General features: G+C 37.3%; 1 protein-coding gene and 1 long non-coding RNA gene across 2 annotated transcripts; one reads left to right on the forward strand and one right to left on the reverse strand.

Moving 5' to 3' along the window:
• Positions 1-2,772: 2,772 nt before the first annotated feature.
• On the reverse strand, positions 2,773-5,066 carry ier5l (immediate early response 5-like). Its single transcript, XM_055199528.2, has one exon. The coding sequence runs from the start codon at positions 4,903-4,905 to the stop codon at positions 3,994-3,996; it is 912 nt and encodes a 303-aa protein (XP_055055503.1). The 5' UTR covers positions 4,906-5,066; the 3' UTR covers positions 2,773-3,993.
• A 4,832-nt stretch (positions 5,067-9,898) lies between these two features.
• Positions 9,899-12,098, forward strand: LOC129440278 (uncharacterized). The gene is made up of 2 exons (XR_008643070.2): positions 9,899-10,553; positions 11,059-12,098. It is a non-coding gene; the product is annotated as an uncharacterized lncRNA (long non-coding RNA).
• Positions 12,099-18,293: the final 6,195 nt, after the last annotated feature.

Below are 18,293 nucleotides of genomic sequence, written 5' to 3' on the forward strand. Positions count from 1 at the left end.
CAAACAGAACTGTGTTAAAGGGGCCATGGCATGAAAATTAGACTTTTTCCATGTTTAAATGCTCTAATTGGGCCCCCATTGCTTCTATCAACCTAGAAAATGTGAAAAAGATCAACCCAGTAACTTAGTTTTGGTAAACCATTTTCTACAAGCACATACAAAAATAGGTTGTTGAAATTTGGCCCTCTTTATGATGTCATAAAGAGCTCTTATTCGAATAATACAGCCCCCTTAATCTGCACTGTCCAATCACAGCACTGCCATTTAGTGCAGAGAAAAAGAGAGAGAGAAAAAATAATTCACGGCACAATTGAGTTTCAGTTGCAACAAACCACCATCATTGTGATCAGTGTTTGCCCTTCATCAGCTCATTTGCATTTTAAAGGACACACCCTTAATGGCACATTTTTGCACGCACCAACAAAGTGTCAATGTTAACATGTTATAATAAATTATCTATAACGTATTTTGAGCTAAAACTTCACATATGTGCTCTGGGGACACCAAATATTTATTTGACATCTTAAAAAAAGTCTTGTGCCATGGCCCCTTTAAATGTTCCTGTAGCTTAGTGGTAGAGCATTGCATTAGCAGTCTAAAAAGGTTGCGAGTCTGATCCCAGGTAATACACATACACATAATAATAAAATGTAATGCAAGTCGATTTGGATGAAAGCATCTGGCAAATGTGTAAATGCAAAATGTTACATGATCATTTTTTTTAAATCTTGGATGGCATATTTTTATACAGTGCAAAATGTGCAATGCCTTAAAAAGGTCTTTTCATGTTACCAATATTTATATTTAGTAGAAATATCTATTTCAATCTTTAAATACAAATATTTTCATTAGATCTTTTTTTGTTATTATCATAATCACTTTTAAATTAATAACATTTTGTGACGACTCTTACTGCCAGGAACACACAACAGGCCCTGTGTTTTGCGTCAAAACGGGAAAGGCAAATTCAGCATCTGCCCAGTCACTGTCATCCAACCGACCCACTGTGTGAAACTCAGCACAGCCTGCTGAGTAATTGACATAAACGCAAACGGTCGACTTTACCCGCCCCAAAAACACCCATCCACCTCCCCATCCCATCAGTTGTATTCAAAAGTAGACAGGGCTGCTGGTTTCAACAGGCGCAGATGAGATAAGATAAGATTAAAGTCGTTCCTTTTGTCTTCATTAACATTTGATGTTACAACTAAGCCAGGGAAATGCGCATTTCGGAGGTGGTAATCAAAAATGGATTAAGTATGTATCATAATAATAATCATACTAGTACTCCAGCTAACGGAAAACGTGCCATTGATGTTTTGTTTACTATATGGGTGTATACGTAATAAGGTACGGTTTCTTCAAACGCATGAAATGACAAATATCTGCATTAATTTCATGCACGCGCTCTCCATGCATTCCCCGCAATCGCCGCGCGGAGGAGCTCGCCACACATCACAGACTGCCTAGTGCGTTGCCTGACAAAAATTACAAATATTAAAAAAGGTCTTGCGCTTCTGTAAAAAAAAATGTTTAGCAGTACGCATCTCAAACACTTTTCCCCGATATCAGCCTATTCAGATCCAATCACGAATAATGCAAACTTTTACACACGCGGTATTGTCGACACTAACCCTTTTAACCTATTAAAAACATACGTCTCTATAACTAGAAACAGAGCTAGATGCAACCGGATTACACATTAGCACGGCTTAAAAATAATAGACGTAATATACCGTGCAATCGAATTACCTGCATTTAGCGGTATTTAAACATGCGCAAAGCAGTTACGCGTCGAAAATAGCCAACTTAACCACTTGATAACAGCCTATGTATGTTGGACGTTGATGTGTCGGGTGTACTGCGGTATCTCAGATTGAGAGGAGTCGAGAGGTTTCGGCTAGAGATGAGAGAGAGAGAGAGAGACCAGAGAGAGGACAGGGAGGGGAGGGGTGGAGGGGGTTGCAGGGAGAAGCGAATTCGAGGTCAGCCCGAGGTGCCGCTACATAGGCGCTCTAATACCTTCATTCATTGATTTTGAAGAACACCACCATGTGGCATACAGCAGAGATAACACAGTCTGTAACTTTAGCTAGTTTCTGGCAAAAAAAAAAAAAATGAGCGCGCGCCTTGAACATAGTGCCTCCCAATAGAACGTGCACGTGGCTCAGGCAGCGCAGTACTACAAACTAGGCAGAGATATTTGTATATCATATCTTTGTTTTAAAGTGTAAGCTTTTTAATTGTGTTATTCTTACAATGTGTATACTTGGAAAATCGTTCTCTCCTCATTATTTGACCAGTTCTTGGCCTGCAGGTTACAGTGTAAAATCCCACAGGCCATGGCATAGCCTACATCTAGAATTAAATTTCACATCATCCAGAACAGGTAAACAATAGTGTGGATATTCACTTGGGATTGAAGTTTGCCCATGAATTTGAGATGGTTTGTTATTGTGGCCAATTTGGAGAGTTTTTCACCATCTAGTTCTGTAACAGCTTATCTAAAATCTACCTATATCTTCTGTTACAGAGGAATATAAATCATATGGCAAACAAAACCTTGCTGTGATCAGCAGCTGGGGTTTTTCATGTATGGTAACATTTAAATGTTACACTACTATTGTGTGTGTGTGTATTTTTATAATACAATTATGAATATGTTGACCTCACTATGCAAAGCTCACAATCACAGGCCTACTATGAAGTAAGCTGTGACTGTACTCTTGGTTGTTTCAAATGGTGCGAAAAGAGGAAAGAGGCAAATCAAAGTAAGTTTCATTTTTTATTAAGGTTATAAATTTTAAACAAATACTTTCTAAAACAGTTTTACCCGGTGATATACAATTTAATATGCACAAAAATACAAGAATACCAACAAAATATGGAGAATACGTCTGAAAACGTCTTTAATTCAATACACATAGTGCTTATATAATGTGAGGACGTATGGCTAATTTATGAGATTGCCTTTTTAGAACAAAAGGTCTAACTTTGTATAAAATAAAATCAAACCCACAAAACCAAGCAAATGCTGGCATCATGAATTACTGTGAAGGCTTAATCAACTTTTCTGAGAGCATGGGGGAATAGTTAACGCTGAAGTCTTAAATAGTCAACAAATACCTGGCTGATAACGGCGTGCATTATGGGAGTTGTAGTGTTAATTAATGGCCCCAACGTTCAGTGTGATGAGGTGACTGGCATAGGCGAACTACAAACATACTCAGAGAGGAACTGGAGCTGTAGGTCAGTGCAGTCAACAAAACGCACCAGTCCTCGCCACTTTCAACAACACATATTAGATAAAACAACAAACAAGACGGAGAGGGTTAAAATATTGCACCTTCATTAGCCTACGTGATTGCCTTGTGAGATATTACAAATGTAGTCTGTGTAACCCAGTCGTCTTCCTGTAGTTCTACATTTCCGTAAGCACGAGCTCAGATAGTCTTGTTGTTAAAGCCTCAGCTCCGACTTAAACTGGTAGGTGTTACGTTAAAACGCTAATAAAATATTACACAGCTCCTTAACGGTTGAAAACAATATGAGCAGCGGCAGGCTTCTCCGTTTTGCAGCCTGTTATTCCCAGCATTACACACGGGTAATGTTATTTTACAATACATCTTTGTGAAAGTTCCCTGTGAGAGAAACTGGAAAGGGTAGGATAAAAGAAACAATCCTCGAGCAAAACATTCAACGACTTTCCTTGTTTGTGGCCATAGCTAGCTAGCAGTTTGCGTTGGGTTTATTAAGGCAACGAAATTCAACTTCGTTCGATTATTTCAACCTTTGTAATATCGTATCATTTGTTTTAAAGGATACATCATCACGAGTGGCAGGCTACAACCACTGTTCGCCTCACCCCATGAAACGAAACAAGAAACAAAATAAAAAACGCTTAAATAACTTTGTTGCAAAAATAAAAGTCAATTTGTCTTAGACTTTGTACAATTTCGTAAAGTATCTGTATTCTCATGAACTACCACAGAGTCAAAAGGCTACAATAGCTCTCGTCCAAGCCCCTAAACTCGCCAGGGCTTGTTTGCTACAGAACTGTCCGTTTAAGGCTTGCTCCAAGTCCGCTTGTCTGCTCACCAGTCCTGTAAAGCCCGAGCCGAAGATCGAAATGAGATTGGAAATGTTCGATGTGTCCAAGGGCTCCGTGTTTGCGTATATAGAGTCCTCGCAGAATTTCGCTCTTTTACACGGCGTAAAATCCGGTACCTCCTCGATTTCGGACACGTAGTAACCAAAGTCAAGCTTGCGTTTTTTGGCCGGGCTCTGTGCGCCCTGGCAGCACTCTTGGAGCGAAGCGCAGCAGTCCTGATGCAAATACCCGTTCTCTACTGTTGTAACGACATGCGTGTCCAAATCAAGCACTGTAGTTTTGTTGCAGTGCATGGTATTTACTGGCGAAAAGTCACAGTTTGACACGGGGTAGGCTTCCGCACAACAGCTGCGATAGAATGAAGGATCCGGAGATTTGCAGACCTCTTCGGTTTGGAGAGGCATGGGCACCGAGCAGGCGCTTGTAGGCTGGATGTGCTGCACCGGAGACGCTTGGTGACTGACGGGCAAGAGCGCGCCGCAGAGGCTCGCCGACTCGCTCGCGCTGCCGCAGCAGTCCACTGTCTGCTCCTCGCAGTCCTCCACCAAATCTAGCGGGTTTAGCTCCTGGATCTCGTTGCAGACGGTCATCACCTCCTCGTATTGTTGCATCCTGTAGATCTCTGCGTACTTCTCGTTCATGTACACTTGCCTGGCGTTCCTCAGCACGTATGAGACCAGCAGGTTTTTGTGCAGCTTGATTCCCCCTCTCTGCGTGCGGGAGTTGTGGATTTTCCGTAAAGATATCGAAATTAGACTTTGTGCATCCACTGCACACTCCATGGTGTTGATCATGCTCGGGGATGTGATGTTTTTCCAACTCTCCCACGAAGTAAACAAACTTTATTTTAGTCAGAAACACGAAATTTCGCTCGGGGACGAAGGCTTAAGTCAGCTCTGTGGAGAAACATTGAACGTGGTCGTTTCTGCCTCAGCGTGAGATCGTAGGCAATCATTAGCCTGCGCTTGCTGCCATAGTATATATATGACGAATACGTTTCCGCCCACTTTGCCTCGAACCAAACAGAGGCCGAGAATATCGTTGAGTGACAAGCAAATCCCACCCATGGGTTTCGGTCTTGGCCAATCACAAAGAGGCGGTTCTTCTGTGCTATTCAAATTCCAAACTGACTTTACCAAACTGGAATGTTCTCATGAGGCGCATTGTGAATTGGAGTGCGCGGTCTTGTCATGTGCGCTAGAAGGATGGATGAGACGCAATTTAACTACAATTATTTTTGACGTTACAAGTATAAAGTTTTGTTATCTTAACAGCATTAAAATACCCTGGTTAGCACACACACACTCATTTTTTTTTTTTTTGAAAGCAACATTTAACATTACAAACAAAACTTAAATGTAAAGTTAAAGGACATCTCTAAAAGCAATAAATACAACCATGAATTATATATATAGTATATATACATTATATATACAATGTTCCTGTAGCTCAGCTGGTAGATTGCATATAATGCATTGTAAGACGCTTTGGATAAAAGCATCTTCAAAATGCATAAATGTATGTGCATTAAAGAGAAAGTGATATAACAAAGGGTTCCAGATGAATCAACTGGAATGTGTAGGATATGTAATATATAACTTATTACATAGATATAACTTAATGCATATATTGTGTTCTGTCTGCTCAGTGGGCAGAGCATTGCATTAGCAATGCAATTGTTATGGGTTCGATCCTAACACACATCACTGATTAAAAATGCATCCGTTAAATACACTGCAAATCGCTTTCTGTTTGGATAAAAGCATATATCGAATGCATAAATTAAATGCAAATTGAATGTATTTGTCTGTCTGTTTAAAATCATGCAAAGCATGCATGCAGATATTCAGAATGAAATGAACAGAATATTATTTCTGAACTCTACCAGATGTTGAAACTTGGATCAGAAAGTTTGACAGAACCTAAAGTCTAATTTGGAACTGGACTAAAAAATCATTTAAGACTTCACAGAGGAATAGAGAAATGTTAAATAAACACAATTTATGTGATTCAGTAGACATTTTTTATTCCATATAAATTTGAGCATTTAGGTTCTACTTAAAGACTTTAAGATCATGGTCTTGATAAAATATTAACAGATATGTTATATTCACATATATATTACTTCTTGGCCTGTAAGTTCAACAATAAACAAGTTAAATGTAGTATCGTGTTAAACTGATGTTACAAAGTTGTAAAACTTTTTTCTGCAAAAACACTTTCTTGCAAATTTTCCTTTTGTGTTTTAACTTTTTACCATTTACCTTGAAACTCAAAAATGATTTAGAGAATACATCTGAATAAAGACCTCTCACTATGATATAACAGAATAATATCCCCAATCCCCTTATTTTTGTAATTTTTCATTAATGTGATAATTTATATATATATAAATATATATATATATATAATATATAAATTATCACATAAATGAAAAATTACAAATATAAGGGGAATTGTGCATATTATTCAGATATATAATAGTGAGGGGCCTTTCATACAATTTTTAAATTCATATCCTAGAATATGTATTAATTTATTAATTGATCAATTATTAATATACAATTTGATGATTGAAGCTTTGTCCCTTTAACAGAATCTAACAAGATCTGAATGTCCTAAATATCAAATTAGGTAATGTGCATGTCAGACTTCTGCATTAGCTAATTGCTGTATATTCTTCGTGTGTGATAGATCACAGCTGTGTTTGAGAGAAACTATACAGATACTCCTGATCATCCTCTCTCACCCTCTGCTCTCTCTCTCTCTCTCTTTCTGGTCTCTCTCTCTATCTGGTCTCTCTATCTGGTCTCTCTCTCTGGTCTCTCTCTCTCTCTGGTCTCTCTCTCTCTCTACCCCTTCCTCTCCATCTTTCTTTTCATCTCTCTCAAAGCTTACAGCTCTGCATCTTAACAATACCCAAAATCATGAACACACACATCTTCATCTGCACTGAGAACAATAAATAAATAAATAATCTGTATGTGAGAGCACCCAACAAACACTATAAGCAAGAAGAGTGAACAATGCTTAGACACAAGTTGTTTTATTTTTGTTGTCACTTACAGTGGATTTTTGTAACATTACTCACAGACAAGCTCTCATGGTAGAGGAAGGTATACTAACAGTTTGTAACAGTAAACTGAAATCAAATTAATGAAACCGCTTTAATGGAAGCCCAAATTTATTCATCCATTCTCCAAACCCGCTTGTCCTCTGCAGGGTCGTGGGGGGCTGGAGCCTATCCCAGCATCATGGGCCACAGGCAGGGTACACCCTGGATAGATGACAGTCCATAGCAGGGTACTCTTTGATACACAGATTTACACTCGCACGCACACATCTAAAGGCAGGTTAGTTACTCCACTTCACCTAATTTGCATGACTAATCTGAATTAGATTGTGGGGGACAGCCCTAAAATCACAAGATAAAAAATACATACACTAAATGCAGATGTTCAGTTCTGAGTAGCAAACACTTTATGCTAGCTTCCTAATAAATCTCTCAGTGCTGTACCATTTTTGTCCTTCTCATGCAACACATATTTGTGCAGCAGTGCATCCATTCATCCCATATTACTTTCACCAGTTTCAGCGCAGAATAGTAAAGCTACTAACATATTTGTTATATACAGTGGCCCCAAACACTTAAACTTCACTTAAGTTTGAATAGGCAGAGTTTATGAATATCAAGGTATTACATGATAAGATGTCTAATGTACAAATAAGCAGAATTTTTACATTTGAATCAATGATATCCATTCGCTATCTCCCCACAATAGGTCAACTAGATTGTTAATAAACAGAATTTTACACCAAAATTTTGTCACTTTCAGTAACCATAAAGACAATTAGACTTGATGAAGGTTCATTTTGTCCAATGGGGCTCTAGACATAAAATCGAGTTGGATTATGATGCTTCCTCACTTTTGGTACAGTTCTGTTACACATTCCTTTCTTATTATCTCAACAGTTCATATGAAGTAGAAGCTTTTAATTTTTCTAACACTGTATTAGCAAAACTGTCATTTTTATCTTGGTAAATTGTAATAAAATATATTCTAGAGATTTAAATATTTTAAGCATTTGATTTGATGTATATACAAAGATGTTGACATGACTTAAAATTATGAGTCTCAATAGCATATTTGCAAGCATCGTCTCCGAGATGCTAATGCTAAATTGATGAAGCAAACCCCAAACACTAGTGCCTCATTATGGTAAATGAGTAGAACATCAATATCTTAGAGCACCATAGGGCTTGCTTTCAGGTTTCTCAGATTTTGTCAACCAAAACAAAAGTTTCATAGTTAAGCATTCTCACATTTGTATTTTCTCACATTACGGGTGGGTAGGTGAGTGGGTAAAGAGACAAATGCCCCATCAAGTGATTGTAGGTGGTGCAAATAGGCCAATAAACACACTTGTTTGCTAATGAATGGGGAACCATTAATTTAGATCCCATTATGAATTAAACCTTTAATGTTTAAAAGTCTTCATAGCTTCATAAATGAACCAGAATGTATTCTATGCATATAGATTATGTTAGCAAAGAGCTGTACATGTGGTTCCAGACATGCGACATGCATTCAGTTTTGTTGGATTGACTAGATACCGATGACAAGTATTCTCCAAGAGTTCCCACATTAACACATTTGTTTTCACCCAGTGTGAATGGGAGCAATTCAGTCCTTATAAGCTCAACATATATCGCTGTTCTTTATATTTTTGTTCACCTAATTACATAGCCAACACAATAAATTATTTTTATTTTATTTTAACTATTATTTAACATTTTAATCTTAATCACCACCAAATAGTAAAAGAGCTGAAGGCCTAACTTAATGTAAAACTTAATTTAATGTACAATTAATTTAGGAGAAGCATTAGTATGCAGAGCAGCACAGAACACACAGTTTATGAATTAATCTTTTAGGTGATTTTATTAACCTTACACTTTACATATGTAAGTGTATGAGAGAGAGAGAGAGCAAAAGTATTTGGATTTGTACAATTTAATGACCTAAGCAGACAACATTTGGAAACACCTTTTGATTTTTCACCTTCATTTAACATGGTTGTGAAATGTTTATCTTTGTTGCATATGAGATTATTTTTAAATAAATTACCTAAATAGTTGCTTTAGAGTTCTGTAACAACCGAAATTACACTGAATGTCCAGGAGTTTCCTCACAACAGACATTTCCCCATTTTCCAGCCTCGGGTTTTCTGGTAAACAGAAAAGCATCCACACTGCTTCAATAATAGTGAATCATCAGGTGATGGTATTTCTCCAAATGTGAAAGAGGATAGCGACTATAAACTTTCATCATCAGAAAAAACATTTATTTGATCACAAATGCTTCATGAAAACACGGGTTTCAGTACATCAGAAAGTATCCTAACAAATAAACTTTTATTGTCAGTTGAGGCTCACATTGTTGATATTTTCTACCATAAGAGATTGATAAGTGATTGCTCTGCTTCAAATGGTATAATAAAATGGAGTAAATCTTCAGAAGAGGTAAAAATGACAAAACATCTATACAACAACAACGAAAGTATTTGAAAGTAGATCAAAGTCAACGTCATTTATTATTACAAGAACCATGTACAAAGTACAATAAAAAAACTTCATAAAAATATACAAAATCACAAAAAAAGATAATTGTTAGAACATTATTTCAGCTAATATAAAACAAAATTTCAAAAATTATGCATTGATTATAGCTTTAATTTTAAATTAAATTTTTGTCTTTATGGTATTTAAAGAGTACTATACTTCTCATGAATTTTATATTTAAATTAGACGGTTTTTGGGCTGTTAATACTTTAATCAAAATGTTAAATTATTATTAAATTATCATTAAATTATCTAATTACACCACTCAGTTTTTTTGTTGTTGTTAAAGTCAAGTAACACAACTGAGCCATATAGGCTAAACAGCATTCATACAGATCGTTTTAATAAGTGTTTTTGGAAACATATAGGCTAAGGAGTAAAAACTACATTCCCCGGTTTTTTCAAATACTCTCATGAAAGGAGGAGCATTATGGGATTTGAAGTGTGATTTGCGTAGCTCAGGACACTCGCGGGCATTCCGGTGGCAGGAGGACCAGTGGGTGAAATATCAGGGCGGAGCTTTCCCAGCTTGGCAGATGGATGCCTTGTGAACTTAAAGGCAAAGTAATCAACTTAACATAAATCGCAAGATGCAATTTCACAGGGTCGGACGCCACCATACGTTGTAGGTTGTAGTAGACATTTTTGATGATAGTTATATCGCGTGTTTGATCAAGCCATTGATGTAAGAGTAGCCTATATTATCATATATTTGAAATGAGTAACGAGGCAAGTGCATTGATCTGTGACGTGTTATTCCTTAATCGAAGTCTAGCTCGTAGATTACATTTACGGTATGACGCGATGGTGAATTACACGGTAAGACGCTTCTGTCTGTGAATATGCATATGCTTTTTTGTTGTTTTGATGTTTTTTTTTATTGAAAATCAGCTAAGTTTATTAGTTTGCTTTGTTTTATTTGACCTTATTATGAGTTTAGGAGAACAGTGATCGGTCACGTCCTTTCATGACAAACTAATAAAACGTTAACTCATTGGTTTTGCAAGCTTATTTATATTTTTATATTTTAAAGATAATACGTTCAAAAATCTCAGGAGTGCCGCTTTTATGAAAATCAGTCTTTGAGTTTTATTGCGTTGAAATATATCACACCATATAGGCTACACACCAATTCCTTTATGTCCCTTGCGTTTAACTGTTGCGCAATGCACTTCTTTCTTGCAACGTTTACAGCATAAACATACTGCAGAAAACTTCGACGTTGTGCTAAGTGTCCTATTTTCGGGCAAAATGTTGACGTAGTATGCTTGCCTGAAATATTTTTAACCCCGGTTCACAAATTGTTTTTTATTTCCCCTTTAAGAGCACGAACTGTGTTGGGAGGGAGGTGTCAACCCAGAGGCTGAATTTCGGCCAATTAAAGTCGTCGACCCCCTTTGCAATACGTCAGCCCGCAAAGGGAGGGCTCTGAGCTTGAGCGATGTGTGCGGTTTCCAAGGCAACCACTTGTCCTGACCTCCCCATCCCCATCCTCCTCAGGCAAGATTGGTTTCCATGGTAATGATTGTATCTCCCCGCATGTTTCTATTCCCGTAAAGCAAGCCGAGTGAACAGTCGAAAAGTAGCCTAGCCTGCTTTCCACCAAAGTCCCTCGGACCATTTTCAATTTGCATTGCCTCTGCAAGAAAATCTGATCATGTTAAACTATGTGTTATGTGAACCACATATCACAACTTTTATGCATTGGGCAGATGCTTATTTCTGCATTTGGCAGTGACTTACAGTGCATTCAATGTATAGCCTACATATATCATTGGCCTGTGGAAATCAAACCCACGACCTTTGGCGCTGCTAACAAAATCCTATTGAGCTACAGAAACCAAAGCGTGATTAGGTCCAACTTAATATAATGTCTTTTCTATATAAACACACAAATGCAGAGACAGATGTATGAAACCATTGTGAATTACAAATGTCCTCTATTCAAATCTGTTTCTTAATGTGTAGTAGTAACAAAGTCACAGAACACCTTTAATGTCTGTTCATTACAGCCAACAGACCTAGCTAAGACCTAGCAGTGACTTTCTTAGGAAATGTTTGAGAGTAGATGTCATATGTGACAAATTAACTCACTGAAAAGCCTCTGTTCAGTTCTCCTGTCTGAGCCTTTCAAGCTCTTCTGGAATTTCAGCTTCCTGTAACCTGTTGAGACTCATCTGCATGCCACGGACTAAGGGTGTGTTCACCAAAGGAATGGGGGCTGGGGTGGGGGTGACCGGAGAGATACAGACAATGAAAGAGAGAGGGAGCTGTATCTCTCCTTCACACAGGTGTATACACACACATATGCACGCAAATATACACTCACTCAGACTCTTTCTTTTTATCTCCAGCACAAGCACATACAAAAACACACAAGTTACAGAGTCTTTAGGAATTTGATTATACTTTTAAAGTATTTCATACTTTTTTTTGCACTAATTTTATTAGTCAGATTTAAATATACCATATCCCATGTTCTCTCTCTCTCTCTCTCTCTCTCTCTCTCTCTCTCTAATTTTCAATTACAACATATCTGAATTATATTGTGAGTTTAATTTGCCTGCACTTATTTTTCCAGCTTTGATGTCTGCCATATTTACTTACATAAATATTGGTTCATCCTATATACTTTCTAACGTCTAAATGAATCATCATTAAAGTTATTCATGATATTTTATGTTTTGTTTATACCATTATAAGTATATATTAAATTATGACATATGGATAAAACATCTGTCAACTCTACCAAATAAATATAATTTTAAATGAATAATTTTTTTTATTAAGTTGAAATAGTGTTAACTTATTTCAGTGCTATCAATGCAGGTAATAAGAATATTTTCTTCTGTATGTGTTGAATGTTTTTGAAGGTGTTTATATGTTTCACAAGTCCAAAATCTGTATACTTTAATTCATTTTTTTAACCTGGTAGACCTTGTAATATATTTGGTGTAGATAGACAACCTTACCAATCTTAACAGCTAGTATTAGATTTTTGCCTCTGTCCTTGATCTGGTAATCAATGCCATTGATTTGAACATGAATGGCAGCCTTGGCCCAGTACAAAGAACGACCTTAAGGATTTAAAAACGGCTTCAAGACTTTGCAGTATTTTTACATGAAGTAACACATTATCCGGGACAGATTCAAAGGGGGGTTATCCTAAACATGGCTCCAATTTTGTGCCAGAAATTATACTTCTCACTACCCTCTTCCATCAGATTTTGATGGCTTCTAGGTGGATATGGACATATTGGTGCGCGCGCACGCACCTACACATGCCTTTGCGCGCACCGTGCGCACGGATACCAGAATTAAAACAAAAAAAAGTTTTTATATAAAAAAGCAGACCGTAGTCTACATACATATATTAATTATATTATTTCCTCAATCTGTTAAAAATGGAAAAGTTGTAAGCTGTCTTGAAGTAAAAACACAATTTGTAAACTAAATGACAGAAATTACAGACAAAAAAACATTTCGTAAATAAATAAACTTAAAAAGCGGCAAGTTCATTAAGCAAGTTCAGTTATGCTGGGATGTTGCTCATGTCAGCGTACATTGTTAATACTTGCGTGCCTCCTCCTCCCTCCAGCTCAACAGAGCGTGCGCGAGCACGCCCACGTGTGCGCGCTGCGGGTTGACAGCGGAAGACAGAGGTTGTGCTTGCAGCACGCGATACTTCAGAGGCACAGAAATAAGCGTAGTTGTCGTTAATACGTTCCACACAAAACTCTATTTCATATCAGTTTATTTTCCCCGCAATTTGAGTGCTGGAGTGTGAAGTAGATGAGCAAGAGAGTGTAGCTCGTGCACTATTTTTATCCATCAGCTTGTGTGCGTCATGAATCCAATGGCTGTGGTGACACTTTGCGTTGATTTCGAGGTTCGCCTACTAATGCTCTCCTGCAGAGGGCCCATTTCCCCTTGAAGTGCACAGACTAGGAGTTTGGGTGTGTGTGTGTGTGCGCGCGCGCAAGAGGGAGTGAAATAGAAGAACCAACAATTTTTTCCCCTTAAAATAAGAGTGAAGTCAGCTCTGACAATAATAGAATATTCAAATGATAAGGAAAGTAGGATCTAAATTTATTAAATAGCCTTTTCTGGTTCTCGTAAGCTTAGCATATAGTGTTGCATTCCATTTTCAAACATATACTGTAGATAATGGCACATTTAAAGTTAATCTTTAAATGATCTTGCAGCCAATTATGCATATTAGATGAAAATGTTTGCATGAGAATTTAGGATAATATATGTTATTTCACATTACTGTTTTCATTTTTACAGCCATTGTTTGAGCATTGGGTGTGATGCCTAGCGAGCATACCTACTGGATGTATAGCTTGAAAGCACTGTAAGTCACTTTGGATAAAAGCGTCTGCAAAATGCATAAATGTAAAAAATAAAGCCTATTTAAGGAAGAACGGTAAAGTCTGCCACTCTGCCTGTTTTTATGTATCACCAAACTTTGTAGCAGTGCATACTTTCCTTTGTTCCTAATATGTTGCTGTCTCCTTACACACAGTCTTAAAAAAAGTTTCCCAAATTCTTGGTCTGATTGTATGGTTTCATAAAAAACCTTCAGCATGCACAGAACCTTTCTGTTGCACAAAAGCTTCTTTGTAACGTTCTACAGAAGACAAAAATAGAGAAAACAAATGATTCTTTGAACAACCTTTGACCCAAAAGATTAATTTTTTACAAACCCTTTCAGAATAAAAAATTTGATGAGTGTATATATAAACATACAGCAATGCTCACATGTACGGCAGTATTTTGGTGCATAGGACAAAAAGGACCAGCTCTCCTTCACAGTCCTATGCAGTCTGCAGTGTCAGTTGCTGCTGCTGGGAGTTTCTTCGTACTAAGGAAACACTTCTCAGGAAGTGGTGAATGTTGATACATGTGCAGTCCACACTTCATACACTCCCTCTACTGGTGTCCACTCTGTCAGTCTCCCGGGCAGAATTAGATGGGTATTACTGTATAAGTGAGGGTGGGAGTGAGAGTGTCTGGATAGGCAAACTACACTTGGACCTGTTCATTTTTCCATTTCCACTTTGTTGTTATTCTGGACAGGCATTAATATTATATTAATTATATTAAATTATATTGTATTTCAATATAAGTATGATTGAAATCAGCTCTGGACTTTCATTGATTTTAGGCCAGTATTTTATAGAGGACAAACATTTTAAAGGTGCCGTAGAATGTAAAACTGTATTGACCTAGGCATAGTTGAATAATAAGAGTTCTGTAAATGGTAATGAGATATTGTAAGCCTCAAACACTATTGTTTCCTCCTCCTTATGGAAACCTTGTGCATGCAAAAGACCACTAAAAACAGGCCAATCTCGACATAACAAAAACTGTGTACACCCCAATATTAAATTACACGTTAAATAAATTACAATGTTGTTACAATGCTAAAACCAAAATTGTGACTGCTATGTTAGCGCTATATGCTAGTTGATGCTATATGCTAGCGTTTAGGCTAAAGTTGTATTATTGACGTTACAGTTACGTTTTGGAGGGCCATACTGAAGAAACACAAAATTTCCACTCAGAAACTCATTTCCAATCTCAGTATAATTGATTATTCCTCAAAATCTGTATCTTTGTCTGATACAGGCTCAAACATAAGGGCTGCGTCCGAAAACTCTAAATTGCTGCCTTCTGAGGCAGCTTTCCAAGGCAGGAAGGCATTAAGGCATGTCAGAATTCAATGTTAGGTTTACTTCCTGTCTCTTGAGATACCTATGCATGGGCGTACAATAAGAATGTGATTGGTCGACCCTGGTCTAGTTCGAAAAAATAAAATGGCGGCCAAGGTAGCGACTGGAGCACAAATTTTTGTGTAAATAAAGGTAGATTTTCACTTTTTACAACTATTAATTGCATTTCTAGTGAGAAATTATTATTGTAGTTTTCAAATATGTGATTAGTTATCACAAAGGCACTCTCTGTTTATATTTCAAACACGCTGCCTTTGAAGTGTGTCCGAAAGTCTTTCTCTGAGCTGCCTTCATGCCTCCGAAGTCATTTCCTCATGAGGCAGCGAGGCAACGAGTCACTGCCTTGAGTTTTCGGATGCAGCCAAGGTCTGTTTGCACACACACACAAAGCTACTGAAATGAGCCACTCTGAGAAACAGCCAATTAGACCTTCAAATAAGGTAATAATATACCATTTTAATCTGGGGACAAATCCTAAGGTCTCTGGCCCATTTTTGCACTTAATAAAGCCACATACCTTCTATGTAAATATCAGAGAACAATTTAACACATTATTTCAATGCATTATTTTAAAGGACAGCGATGTGTCGACTACAAAAATTGCATTTCCTGTATTGTTTGGAAACGAGGGATTAAAGGGGCCATGGCACAAGACTTTTTTAAGATGTCAAATAAATCTTTGGTGTCCTCAGAGCACATATGTGAAGTTTTAGCTCAAAATACCATATAAATAATTTATTATAGCATGTTAAAATTGCCACTTTGTAGGTGTGTGCAAAAATGTGCCATTTTGGGTGTGTCTTTTTAAATGCAAATGAGCGGTTTGTTGCAATTGAAACTTAATTGTGCTGTGAATTATTTTCTCTCTCTCTTTTTGTCTGCACTAAATGGCAGTGCTGTGATTATATAGTACAGATTAACTCTTTTGCCGCCAGCGTTTTTAAAAAAAGTTGCCAGCCAGCGCGAGCGTTTTTCATGATTTTCACAAATGTTTAATGCCTTCCAGAAATGTGTTCTTCTTTAAATATATAAACATACAATATACCAAATGAAAGAACAGACCCTCTGCTTTAAAAAAAAACAAAAAAAAAACGTTTCATCCTACCTTCAGTAGTTTCTGCAAAAACACCACATTTTGAGAAAAAGCTGAGATAATTCAATTTTTGTGGCGGACTTTTTATAGAGATCCCATTCAGAGCGATCTTTAAAACAGACACGGACATGCAGCCGCTTGCCATAGGGTAATACTTCCGGGTTTAAAAAGTTGCGGATGCAGATAATAGCGGTATTGCGGAAAGCCGGAAATACTCGTCATTGGCAGGGAAGTGTTTTCTCTTGATTGACGAGATATCTCGTCAATGGCGGCGAAAGAGTTGAGGGGCGGAATTATTACAATAAGAGCTCCTTATGACATCATAAGGAGAGTCAAATTTCAATGACCTATTTTTTCATGTGCGTGTAGAGAATGGTCTACCAAAACTAAGTTACTGGGTTGATCTTTTTTTACATTTTCTAGGTTGATAGAAGCACTGGGGACCCAATCATAGCACTTAAACATGGAAAAAGTCAGATTTTTATGCCATGACCCCTTTAAAGGGTCTGTTGAGAGTTGTGGGGAGAGGAAGACGGACAAAAAGAAGAAAGGGGAGGAGAGCTCCAAAAGCAGACTTTTTGTGTAGTTCTAGCAAATTTCTGTTTTTTCTTACATTTGTCAACAGAAAAGTTAAATTCTAGGTACCATCTATTTGTTCGTACAGAATCATATTTACTTATAAAAACTGGACTTTAGTGGAGAAAAAGACATGATCTTGGAGGTGGTGGAATCAGGTCAGAGAATTCCTAAACCATGTTCGGGAAATATAGAACACCCGGAATTCCAAGGGTGGGGCCATAGCGAGAGAGCGCTCCATAAACAAATACTCCAGCAAATGTTAATCGAACACACATGCTTGCTCTCTCTCTCTCTCCCTCTCTCTCTCACAAAGAAGAGGGGAAGAAAATGGGAGGGAGCGGGTACTTTCCAAGTCTCTCTTAGACAAAAATCTCCCTGAGTTTGCAAAGTTCTTGTTAATAATGTGCCCCCACATTCTGTACTGTAAGGAGTACAGACCTCTATCTATCTATCTATCTATCTATCTATCTATCTATCTATCTATCTATCTATCTATCTATCTATCTATCTATCTATCTATCTATCTATCTATCTATCTATCTATCTATCAATATTCATTATTGTTTTTTGTCCTAAATGACTGTCCATATTAAATATAATTTCCCCTTCTCCTAGTCTCAATATCCAAAGCAATTTTCTCTGAGCGTATGGTTGTATGAGGAGCTCTGGTGTGTCTGGTGTGGGTTGCTTGAATCTAGGGCAGAGAGTAAGTATACTCCACTGAAGTCAGCACTTAATGTAGCACTAGTAAGCTCTCTTATTCTCATATAAGGGCCTCCGTCAAACACTGTGCTACATTAAAGCTGTTGTCCAACAATTATTTTGCCTAAAAGTCTTTGGAATAATAGTGAAATGTTTTTTTTATCATAAACAGTAAACTCTGTCAATATGGATGTAGACAATTGTACCAGTAATGCACTTAGACCACTTCACTTTTTTAGAGCTAGACAATATCATATTATAAGCATAAATGAATTAAAGTAATATATTTTACATTTTTATACAATTGGCAAACACTTCCAACGTGACATACAGTGCATTATAAGATATACATTTTTATCAGTATGTGTGTTCCTTGGGTTCAAACCATGACTTTTGCGCTACTGATGCAATGCTCTACCACTAATATTACTTTTACCAAAACACTTT

This window comes from Misgurnus anguillicaudatus, chromosome 22 (genome assembly GCF_027580225.2).
Source record: "Misgurnus anguillicaudatus chromosome 22, ASM2758022v2, whole genome shotgun sequence".
Classification (NCBI taxonomy): domain Eukaryota; kingdom Metazoa; phylum Chordata; class Actinopteri; order Cypriniformes; family Cobitidae; genus Misgurnus; species Misgurnus anguillicaudatus.

What these genes read in the sequence shown, in the direction of transcription:
- ier5l (XM_055199528.2), bottom strand. Translation starts at nt 4,905, where the DNA reads ATGATCAACACCATGGAGTGTGCAGTGGATGCACAAAGTCTAATTTCG.